Here is a 12613-nt window from a genome sequence, read left to right on the forward strand (position 1 = left end):
ATCCTTACCCTCTGTCGCACTGACAAGCGCAACCCTCAACCTGTCAAATCGCTTGAACACAGACACACGCCATATCTGTTTGTTTTAAAATTAATTACTTTAGTTAATTAATTTGGTTTAGTTGTTAAATACGTGATACTATTGAATAACTAATATTTTGCTATATTTTACAGTATTTCTTTTTCTTTCTTTTTTATTTTGATTTTTTGATAACTCTCACATCTGAGGGGACGGGGTTGATGACGTGAGGGGGGGGGTCACCCCCAAACGCCCCCTCGTGGCGCCGAGTCTGCTGGTCGCGGCATCGCGAAGGGAGAGTACGGGCATTGTGTTCTGCGTGTCTGTTTATAAGAGTCTTCTCGCCCAGAAGAAAAAAGAGCGCCAACAACTACCCATAACTCTGTTCTTCACTCGGAAAAAGACACCTGCACCCAGGTGTGACTCAGTGGAAAAAGGCGCGACGCGGCGCTGCGCCAGGATGAAGAGGTGCGATCAGAGGAACTGTGAAATACTGGTCAGTCACTATTAATAATTTCTTATGTATCCAACCTCGAAGGTTAATCGTTAAAGTTAAATTCTTTAGTTCTAAAAGCTATCATAATTATTTATTGGAAAACGTTCTATTTTTATTCCTCAAACAAATGTTTGGGCCTGAAAACAGGTTGGTCTTATTTTTCTACTAAGGTTTGAACTTTGAGAGTGTTTACACACGAGAGAAAAGTGAGAAAATGTTAATGCCTGTTTGAGAAAAGTGTATAAAGTGTATAGTGAGGGGTTTTACATCCTTAAAACATCTATAATAATTGTAAAAAATAACGCTGTCTACTTCGCGGATTTCGCCTATTACGGGCTATTTTTAGAACATAACTCCCGCAATAAACGAGGGACCACTGTACCTTATTTAGAACCATACCTGAGATGAAACAAGTTTGTTTTTGACTCTAATATGTATATGTCATGGACATAAACGAGCAAAGCTCTTCAACATCTCATCATGTCATTTAGGTCCTTCAGACTTTTTTTGAGTAAATGCCTCAGGGGAGCATGAGTATGGCTAAAACCTTTTAGCTCCTGGGGGGCAGCCTCACCAGACCCCCCTCCCATTGCAGCCCTGTTAACCACCTGCTGCTTTAAGCTATTTTTTTAAAATGTAGATGTAAATTAATATTCACACATTTCAGCTTGCTGACAGCAGGGCTGTACAATATGGCCAAATTATCGTATCTCAATATTGTCATATCAATATGATATATGATATGACTATGATTTCACACAAAGTGCAGCAACAGTGAAAATTAAACATTCTTAGGCAAAACAGTAATAATGCCACACTCATTTTGCACTCATCATAAGGTTAGGATACTGTGCCCTCCGAAAGTATTGGAACACTTGGTATTTCACACGTTTTAATTTGTTTATGCCATTTTCAAATACAAGCAATACAAAAAATATAAAGAATAGAAAGGATCTAAAATGATCTTCCTCAAAATCAAACTGAAAGGAAAGCTCTAAAACTTAATAATACCATCCATCTGTTGTGTGGGCCGCTGAAGAGGAGGTACTGCTGGCCCACCACCACCAGATGGCACCCTGCTTGAAGTGCGGGCTTCAAGCACGAGAGGGCGTCATAGCAACCAGGAGTGACAGCTGTCACCCGTCATCAGCACCAGCTGTCACTCATCCACATCACGTCACCACCACCATAAAGGCCGGACTGCAACTCCACCTCCCCACCGAGAAATCAGCTACCTTGGAGGTAATTTTCTCTGCTGAACAAAACACTGAGTAATAGTCTGAACTTCTTTGCAGCCATTTTCCTGTGGTGTTGCCTTATCTGTGGGATTGGCATTTGGTGTGATCAGCGACGGCTTCACTTCACACCCCAACCAGATAAGTGGTTAGACAGGAGCTGCACGAGTGTGTGATTGGAGGTGGAGGTGCTCCCTCCCAAAAGAACACAGACGGTGGAATTACTGAGTGTGCGAACTCACACTCATCAAAACTGTTTCTGTTCTCTGCCAGCAGTACCCGGTCTGACAGCTGGAGACGGTGGCCACCTGGGGCTCCTGGACTTGGCGGCTCCGGTGTTCTTCAGATCCGTTGGCAGTGAAGGCCGTGGGGATCCGGCTCGGTTCTAGACGGACGTCTCCTATCCTCAAGCCTGCCCACACGTCACTCAACATTTAATTGTCTGTGGTACCAAAACTGTATTTGTCTGTATTCCGTTGTGCACTTCACAACATTAAATTGTTACTGTTTGGCTTATCCATTGTCCGTTCATTTAGCGCCCCCTGTTGTGGGTCCGTGTTCCTACACCTTCACAACAGGATTTCTCGGCCAGCGTCATGGATCCCGAGGGGCGTCAACCATCGCTTGAACAGCCAATGGAAGAGCGAGGTGCACAGGCGTCAGCAGGAGGCGTGTTAGGTGAGCTGCAGCAAATCTTGACCGCTTTCACTGCTCGGCTGGACTTAGTCACCGAGCAGAATGTGATTCTCAATCGGAGGATGGAGGCTCTCACCGCCCAGGTGGAAGCGCAGGCTCAGGGCGTTGCTGCAGCACCTCCTCCTGCTGACCGGAGGCCTGAGACAGACATTCCGCTGGTCGTTCAACGAACCCCCCCACCATCCCCTGAAGCTTACATAAGCCCTCCGGAGCCGTACGGACGCTGTGTCGAGACATGCGTGGACTTCTTAATGCAGTGCTCGCTCGTCTTTTCACAGCGTCCTGTCATGTACGAGTCAGACGCCAGCCGGGTGGCTTACGTAATAAACTTGCTTCAAGGAGAGGCACGCGCCTGGGCTACGGTGCTCTGGGAGCAGAATTCACGGCTCCTAACGACGTATACTGGGTTTGTGAGGGAGTTCAAGCAGGTTTTTGATCACCCCCATAGAGGCGAATCCGCATCAAACTTGCTGCTGTCAATCACACAGGGGCGTCGGAGTGCAGCGGAGTATGCAGTCGACTTCCGCATCGCGGCTGCGAGGTCCGGCTGGAACAACGTTGCACTCCGTGCCGCCTTCGTAAACGGACTGTCTCCGGTCCTGAAGGAGCATTTACTGGCTAAGGATGAACCGCGGGATTTCGATGGGCTTGTTGATCTGGTTATACGATTAGATAACCGATTAGAGGAACACCGTCGGGAGCAGGGCGGGGGGCGTGGCCGGGCACGAGCCGTCCCTCTTCCTTCCGGGTCCGAAAGGGTGCCGTCTTCCCCACGCTCCACAGCCTGTGACTCTCGTGTGGCAACAGCTCCCCCTGCTGACGAAGCTATGGACACGAGCAGGGCTAAAGTCAATGCAAAGCTCAGACAACGGAGGCTGGTCCACGTGGAGTGTTTTTTCTGTGGCTCGAGTGAGCATCTACAGAGGAACTGCCCCAAACGGTTAAATGACAACGCCCGCCCTTAGAAGTTGGGCTAAGGGTGGGCCATAATACGCACGCAGGGAAACCCCGTAAATCTGCACGCATCCCAGTTACGATCCTGAGTGGGGATCTGACCCTTCACGCCCCAGCACTGGTAGACACGGGGTCGGAAGGGAATCTGCTGGACAGCAGATGGGCAAGGGAAGTCGGGCTCCCTCTAGTGGCTCTACCTTTGGCTTTGAAGGTACGGGCACTAGATGGCACCCTTCTTCCATTAACCACACACCAGACACAGCCAGTGACACTGGTGGTGTCTGGTAATCACAGGGAGGAGATTGTGTTTTATGTCACACCTTCTACCTCCCGTGTGTTTTTGGGTTATCCTTGGATGATAAAGCACAATCCCCGGATTGATTGCCGTCTGGGGTTGTGGCTCAGTGGAGCGAAACCTGCCACCGGGAATGTCTCGGATCCACGGTTCCGCCTGGTGTGACAGCTAATGAGGAGGTCGAAGTCCCCCTCAATCTGACGGCGGTGCCAAGTGAGTACCACGATCTTGCTGACGTTTTCAGCAAGGATCTGGCGTTCACCCTTCCCCCACACCGTCCGTACGATTGTGCCACTGATTTGATCCCGGGCGTTGAGTACCCGTCCAGTAGGCTGTACAACCTCTCACATCCTGAACGCGAATCAATGGAGACCTACATCCGGGACTCATTAGCTGCCGAGTTGATCCGGAACTCCACCTCCCCGATGGGTGCTGGTTTCTTTTTTGTGGGCAAGAAAGACGGTGGACTTCGTCCATGCATTGATTACAGGGGGCTGAACGAAATCACGGTTCGCAACCGATACCCTCTGCCCCTGTTAGATTCAGTGTTCACGCTCCTGCATGGAGCCCAAATATTCACAAAACTGGATCTTAGGAATGCGTACCACCTGGTTCGGATCCGGAAGGGAGACAAATGGAAGACGGCATTTAACACCCCGTTAGGTCACTTTGAGTACCTGGTCATGCCGTTCGGCCTCACAAACGCCCTCGCGGTGTTCCAAGCTTTGGTAAACGATGTCTTGCGGGACTTCCTGCATCGGTTTGTCTTCGTATATCTAGACGATATACTCATCTTTTCCCCGGATCCTGAGACTCATGTTATGCATGTACGTCAGGTCCTGCAGCGGTTGCTGGAGAACCGGCTGTTTGTGAAGGGCGAGAAGTGCAAGTTCCACCGTACTTCTTTGTCCTTCCTGGGGTTCATCATCTCCTCAAACTCCGTCGCACCCGATCCGGCCAAGGTAGCGGCGGTGAGAGACTGGCTCCAACCAACAAACCGTAGGAAACTGCAACAGTGCCTCGGTTTTGCTAATTTTTACCGGAGGTTCATCAAGGGCTATAGTCAAGTGGTTAGTCCCCTGACAGCCCTGACCTCCACAAAAGTCCCCTTCACCTGGTCGGATCAGTGCGAAGGTGCGTTTAGGGAGTTGAATCGCCGGTTCTCGACTGCGCCAGTTCTGGTGCAGCCCGATCCAAGTCACCAGTTTATAGTCAAAGTGGACGCCTCTGACTCAGGGATAGGAGCCGTGCCGTCCCAGAGCAGGGAGTTCGACAAGGTTCTCCACCCTTGTGCCTATTTTTCCCGCAGGTTGACCCCGGCTGAAAGGAACTATGATGTCGGCAATCGGGAACTTCTTGCGGTGAAGGAGGCTCTGGAGGAGTGGAGACACCTGTTGGAAGGAGCTTCGGAGCCATTCACGGTTTTCACAAACCATCGGAACCTGGAGTACATCCGGACCGCCAAGCGTGTGAACCCCAGGCAAGCCCGCTGGTCACTGTTCTTCGGGCGTTTTGACTTTCGGATCACATACCGCCCTGGGACGAAGAACCAACGGTCTGACTCCCTGTCCCGGGTGCACGAAGAGGACGTCAGGACCGAGCTGTCAGACCCGACCGAAACCATCATCCCCGAGTCCACTGTCGTGGCCACCCTCACCTGGGACGTGGAGAAGACTGTCCGGGAGGCCCTGACACGGAACCCGGACCCGGGAACCGGCCCCAAGAACAGACTGTACATGCCACCAGAGGCCAGAGCTGCAGTCCTGGACTTCTGTCACGGTTCCAAGCTCTCCTGCCACCCAGGGGTGCAAAGAACCGTGGCAGTTGTCCGGCAGCACTTCTGGTGGGCGTCTCTGGAAGCAGACGTCCGGGAGTACGTCCATGCCTGCACCACCTGCGCCAGGGGCAAAGCGGACCACCAAAGAACCCAGGGTCTCCTCCAGCCTTTGCCCGTGCCTCATCGCCCCTGGTCTCACATCGGCCTGGACTTCGTCACGGGCCTCGCGCCGTCCCAGGGCAAGACAACCATCCTCACGATAGTGGACTGGTTCTCCAAGGCGGCCCACTTCGTGGCCCTCCCGAAGCTCCCGACGGCCCAGGAGACTGCAGACCTCCTGGTCCACCATGTCGTGCGTCTGCATGGGATTCCATTGGACATTGTCTCAGATCGTGGTCCCCAGTTCTCCTCCCAGGTCTGGAGGAGTTTCTGCAGGGAACTGGGGGCCACAGTAAGCCTCTCGTCCGGGTACCACCCCCAGACGAACGGGCAGGCAGAGCGGATGAATCAGGAGTTGGAGCAGGCCCTCCGCTGCGTGACCTCCGCGCACCCGACGGCCTGGAGTGACCATCTGGCCTGGATCGAGTACGCTCATAATAGCCAAGTGTCATCTGCCACCGGCCTCTCCCCATTCGAGATATGTTTGGGGTACCAGCCCCCATTATTTCTGTTGGTGGAGGGAGAGGTCGGGGTGCCCTCAGTCCAGGCCCATCTGAGAAGGTGCCGTCGGGTGTGGCATACCGCCCGCTCTGCCCTGCTCAAAGCCCGGACGAGGGCCAAGGCCCATGCAGACCGCCGGCGTGCCCCGGCCCCTACATATCAGCCCAGGCAGGCGGTTTGGCTATCCACGAAAGACATTCCCCTACAAGTGGAATCCCAAAAACTAAAGGATAGATTTATCTGACCCTTCACCATCCTAAAAGTCCTCAGCCCAGCCGCAGTGAAGCTGAAGCTGCCAGCTTCACTGTGGATACATCCGGTTTTTCATGTGTCAAGACTCAAACCCTGCCACTCCTCTCCCCTCTGTGCCCCCGGACCGGCGCCACCACCTGCCCGGATCATTGACGGGGAGCCGGCTTGGACTGTGCGCCGGCTCCTGGACGTCCGTCGGAAGGGCCGGGGGTTCCAGTATTTGGTGGACTGGGAGGGGTATGGACCCAAAGAACGCTCCTGGGTGAAGAGGAGCTTCATCCTGGACCCGGCCCTCCTGGCCAACTTCTACCGGCGGCACCCGGACAAGCCTGGTCGGGTGCCAGGAGGCGCCCATTGGGGGGGGGGTCCTGTTGTGTGGGCCGCTGAAGAGGAGGTACTGCTGGCCCACCACCACCAGATGGTGCCCTGCTTGAAGTGCGGGCTTCAAGCACGAGAGGGCGTCATAGCAACCGGGAGTGACAGCTGTCACCCGTCATCAGCACCAGCTGTCACTCATCCACATCACATCACCACCACCATAAAGGCCGGACTGCAACTCCACCTCCCCGCCGAGAAATCAGCTACCTTGGAGGTAATTTTCTCTGCTGAACAAAACATTGAGTAATAGTCTGAACTTCTTTGCAGCCATTTTCCTGTGGTGTTGCCTTATCTGTGGGATTGGCGTTTGGTGTGATCAGCGACGGCTTCGCTTCACACCCCAACCAGATAAGTGGTTAGACAGGAGCTGCACGAGTGTGTGATTGGAGGTGGAGGTGCTCCCTCCCAAAAGAACACAGATGGTGGAATTACTGAGTGTGCGAACTCACACTCATCAAAACTGTTTCTGTTCTCTGCCAGCAGTACCCGGTCTGACAGCTGGAGACGGTGGCCACCTGGGGCTCCAGGACTTGGCGGCTCCGGTGTTCTTCAGATCCGTTGGCGGTGAAGGCCGTGTGGGATCCGGCTCGGTTCTAGACGGACATCTCCTATCCTCAAGCCTGCCCACACGTCACTCAACATTTAATTGTCTGTGGTACCAAAACTGTATTGGTCTGTATTCCGTTGTGCACTTCACAACATTAAATTGTTACTGTTTGGCTTATCCATTGTCTGTTCATTTAGCGGAGAACATGCAAACTCCACACAGAAAGGCCACAGGAATTGAACCCACGACCTTCTCACTGTGAGGCAACAGTGCTAACCACTAAGCCACCGTGCTGCCCACTTAATAATACCTGTACATAATAATCAGTTTTATTGCCAGTTTTCTTCAAACAAGTCAGGGGATGGTCACTGAATATGTCTTGGACTTTATTTACATCAATTATGAAGAAATACAAACATTTCTTTCACCAAAACATCAACTCTAGGCTTGCATCTTAGATGTACTTTTTGGCAAATTGTAGCTGAACTATCAGGTCTTCTTTTTAAGAAAATACTAAGAAATGTCTGCTTTTTTTTACAGTAGGTGCATAACGACGTCACCTCACACACATTGATTAGACTTGTATTTCACGTGTGCTGCTGCTTTTCTTTGCATTTGAAATGTGACATTTTCTGAAACAATGAGGACTGACACCTTGTTACTGGGACAAAGGAAGATTCAGAATGTGTTGAGGTGAAAGCTTTTACAAAAGTCATGAAGCGTAAACAATGGAATATTTAGCATTTCAGTGTTGAGATGTTTAGGTTGATTGTGTACCAGACAATGAGCCATCAACATAGATGTCACTCGATTCAAAGACATTAAAGCATGCACAGAAAATCATGCACACACGCCGCCTGTACGCAGCGTTCACTTTCACTGAAAGATTAAAGGTGCTGTGACACTTCCACGACTTGATCTGCGCACTTGCACGTACTCTGCTGTGCACGAGAGTAAACTCATCTCAAACTCGTAAACTGTACACGGCTTCGTGCACATGCGCAAAGAAAATTTTGAAATGTTCAAAATCTCCATCACTCATTAATCATGTGAATTTCACGTGAACATTATGCAAACAACTTAAAAACACTGTGTGTGAAAGTGAGTGATTGCGTCAGTGTACCGCATCAGAGCGCAGCTCGTCTGATTGATTATAACAAGATGTTAAATCTATCATAAACATACTTTTACAGCTGCACAAAAGAAGGGATGAACATGCAACTGTTTTACCATTACAATATATACATGACAAATAATTACCTTTTTAGATGGTTCCAAATATGTTCTCCACCTCATTAAGCTTGCGCGCGTGAGAAAAGCAGGAGCTGAAGCACTGCTCTGTGATTCGGGAAGCGATTAGAGGCATTTTCAACAGCCATCTCTGACAGAAAATGATTAATCTACTACAAAATAATTATTTTATATATGCAGCGTCCAGCGTACAATGCGTGGCGGCCAGTGGAACAAAGCACGGCATCCAGCTGGGAACACAGTGGGTGGGATCGTCACGACGATGGTGCGTGCAAGTGCATGGGTCAAAGTTGTGCAAGTGTCAGGGGGCCTTAAGAAGCTGGTGAAGCCAATGAAAGAAGTGTTTAAATCCAGTGACATCATCAGAAATACGAGGGCTGTCAATAAAGTAAGGGTCCTTTTTATTTTTTTCAAAAACTATATGGATTTCATTCATATGTTTTTACGTCAGACATGCTTGAACCCTCGTGCGCATGCGTGAGTTTTTCCACGCCTGTCGGTGACGTCATTCGCCTGTGAGCACTCCTTGTGGGAGGAGTCGTCCAGCCCCTCGTCGGAATTCCTTTGTCTGAGAAGTTGCTGAGAGACTGGCGCGTTGTTTGATCAAAATTTTTTCTAAACCTGTGAGACACATCGAAGTGGACACGGTTCGAAAAATTAAGCTGGTTTTCAGTGAAAATTTTAATGGCTGATGAGAGATTTTGAGGTGATTCTGTCGCTTTAAGGACTTCCCATGGTGCGAGACGTCGCTCAGCGCTCTCAGTCGCCATCGTCAGCCTGTTCAAGCTGAAAACCTCCACATTTCAGGCTCTACTGATCCAGGACGTCGTGAGAGAACAGAGAAGTTTCAGAAGAAGTCGGTTTCAGCATTTTATCCGGCTATTCCACTGTTAAAGGAGATTTTTTTAATGAAAGACGTGCGGACGGATCCGCGAGTCGGGACGCAGCCGCCGTGGTGCGGCGGCACAGGAAAAACACCTCCGTGTTGATAACCATTTGTAAAATCCAGGCGGCTTTTGATGGCTTTCAGTGGAGTGAGTATATGAGAAATTGTTTAACAGGCAGGACATGTTCCAACTTGTCCTTAAGGCTTTCAACAGAGGTGTTTTTCCTGTGGCGGAGCGTCGCGGCGGCTGCGTCCCGACGCGTGGACCCGTCCGCACGTCTTTCATTAAAAAAATCTCCTTTAACAGTGGAATATCCGGATAAAATGCTGAAACCGACTTCTTCTGAAACTTCTCTGTTCTCTCACGACGTCCTGGATCAATAGAGCCTGAACTGTGGAGGTTTTCAGCTTGAACAGGCTGACGACGGCGGCTGAGAGCGCTGAGCGACGTCTCGCACCGTGGGAAGTCCTTAAAGCGACAGAATCACCTCAAAATCTCTCATCAGCCGTTAAAATTTTCACTGAAAACCAGCTTAATTTTTCGAACCGTGTCCACTTCGATGTGTCTCACAGGTTTAGAAAAATTTTGATCAAACAACGCGCCAGTCTCTCAGCAACTTCTCAGACAAAGGAATTCCGACGAGGGGCTGGACGACTCCTCCCACAAGGAGTGCTCACAGGCGAATGACGTCACCGACAGGCGTGGAAAAACTCACGCATGCGCACGAGGGTTCAAGCATGTCTGACGTAAAACATATGAATGAAATCCATATAGTTTTTGAAAAAAATAAAGAGGACCGTTACTTTATTGACAGCCCTCGTACACGATCAAAGTTAAACATGCCCGCAGTAACTTACCAACTTTCTTTTTCCGTAGAGTGGCTTAAGGGTGACAAAAAAGGTATTTAGATCATAAAAAATAGACTCTTCATCTTCTAGACAGAATGATGTTTTCCACTTAAATGTCAGTCCTATTTACAGAAAGTGTCCAAAAAATTTCTAATTACACGTTTTTACTGCGAAGCGATTGCTGCTGCTGTGTTCATGTATTGTCGGAGATTACAAGGCAAACTCAGTCTGTTTGCTTCAGTTTGCTTGGGGTCAGCTTCATTGGGCCCAAGCACCTTATTTAGGCCAGAATTAATCTTTTGTGTGGATACAATGAATTATTTTATCAAAAATAAAATGAAAACCACACTCCTGTCACAAACAACTGCTGAGTTTGAAACTACAAAAAAGTTGTGTAATTTCCGACGGCACGCCTAACAAGCTGCAGAAAGCATTTTGAGCCATCTTAAAAGGCAATTCTTTGACTTGTTTACATTGTCATGGCTTGATAAAACAGTTGCGTGTTTTTTCCTTCTCGTGTGCAGCTGTTAATGCCAGGAATTGGACTTTGGGTGGTATGTGTTTGGTTTGCTTTTGTTAGCTGTCTGTCTCTTGCTCTGCCTTTCTGCTTGGGTTTTCTCTGTCTTGCTCTTTCTTGTGTCTGTCTTGCTCTTGGTACTTCGTGGTGGGCGTTTCCCTCTGTCTGGCCACACCCTGGTTGCGGAAGTTTCCTCACCTCTTGATTTACTGCTCATCACTTGGGTGCTTTGTAGCCTCACCGGTTGCCTTTGTTCCTTGCCTGATCGATGTGCCTTGTGCCTCTTTCTAGCTCTGTTTTTTCTTGCCTTGCCTGTTTTTTGACAACCTGCCTGTGTACCTGAACCACACCTTTGCCTGATGATTGTTGCTCTTTTTGGACTGCCTTTCTGTGTACCGACCCTTGCTTTCGTATCAAGTAAACGCCTTAATCCTACAGAGCTGTTTTTCTGCGTCTTGCATTTGTGTCCAGCTTGCTCTGCCAGTAGAACCTAATAGTTAAAGTATTTATTTTTATGTTTATAAAAGATTTAACTTCTTGTTATAATCCTTCAGAGGAGCTGCGCTCTGATGCGATCCACTGATGTCACCACTTGCTCTGTTCACTTTTTCTTTGCTCCACTTGATGAGCTGCACGTCGTGTTGGAAATTAGATCGCGCCACATAGCACGCCATTTGTGCGTGAAAGATTTTTTGAACATTTCAAAATTCTCTGTGCGCAATAGCACGCACCGGCGCCCCTCTGGCGTCCTGTCTGCACCCGTTAAAGACGGGTTTGCTCTCCAGCACGACACAGGTCATGCTATTGCGCAAATCAAAGACATACTCGTGTCAGGGCACCTTTTGTCTCATCAGACCAGAGATTTTTGTTTCTTATGGTTTGAGAGTCCTTCAGGTGCTTTTTGGCAATCTCCAGGTGGGCTGCTGTGTGCCTTTTACTAAGGAGTGGCTTCTGTCTGGTCACTCTACCACACAGGCCTGACTGGTGGATTGCTGCAGAGATGGCTGTCCTTCTGGAAGGTTCTCCTCTTTTTGAATTGAATTGAAGTGAATTTATTAGACACCCATGCAACAAAATTTCACTCATATACAACAGTAAAACTCATAAACAAAGTAGTCAAAGAAAAAGAAGACAATAAGAAAAAAATAAACAATGTACATGGTGCCTAAAGGCGTAGGCAGAAGCAAAGCTTATCAACACCTACACCCCTCCATGAAGTCAAATCAAACCAGGCATATGTGCCTGTTCATAAATGTTCATTTCTAAACAAAATCTGAACAACAGCAGCTCATAATTACAATTAAAAGAAAACAATATTTCCCAAACAGCTCCCAATACAAGGTGGTTACCACCTACATATTTCAGTAGAAAAGGTTTCAAGTATAACACCTTCATACAACACAACTCAACCACTTTCATCTAATACATATCAGGAGAATACCATTTCTTTGTATAAATATTTGAACCAGTTGATATCTGGACATTGCTTGAGTTTCTCAGGTAGATTATTCCATTTTAAGGACCACAAATGGACACACAGAAGCATCAGACAAATAATATGATATAGTTTTCAACATGACTGGAGCATTTTCAAAGTTTGACCTCTGTGTAATTCTTAATTGACCCCTACCTGGCTACAGCTACGACCCTGGTATGGCTATCATACATTTCTGTGTAGGCCATGATACACTGAGTCTGGATTCTAAGTGTCGTTTTTTTCACCTTAAGTGGTACCGATTAGGTGAAAATTCAAGACTGCCTCCTGGACTAAGAGTGTGTAGTGATTTGCCATCAAGAATGTG

The 12613-nt window shown here is 48.7% G+C and overlaps 1 protein-coding gene across 1 annotated transcript in view; it reads right to left on the reverse strand.

The window, feature by feature from the left end:
* shank2b (SH3 and multiple ankyrin repeat domains 2b) overlaps nucleotides 1-12613 on the reverse strand; it is a 618688-nt gene that overhangs the window by 105115 nt on the left and 500960 nt on the right. Inside the window, exon 19 of the mRNA XM_034184578.1 lies at nucleotides 10304-10327. Coding sequence (XP_034040469.1) covers nucleotides 10304-10327 — 24 coding nt within the window. The remainder of the gene's footprint in view (nucleotides 1-10303; nucleotides 10328-12613) is intronic.

This window comes from Thalassophryne amazonica, chromosome 2, assembly GCF_902500255.1.
Source record: "Thalassophryne amazonica chromosome 2, fThaAma1.1, whole genome shotgun sequence".
Lineage (NCBI taxonomy): Eukaryota > Metazoa > Chordata > Actinopteri > Batrachoidiformes > Batrachoididae > Thalassophryne > Thalassophryne amazonica.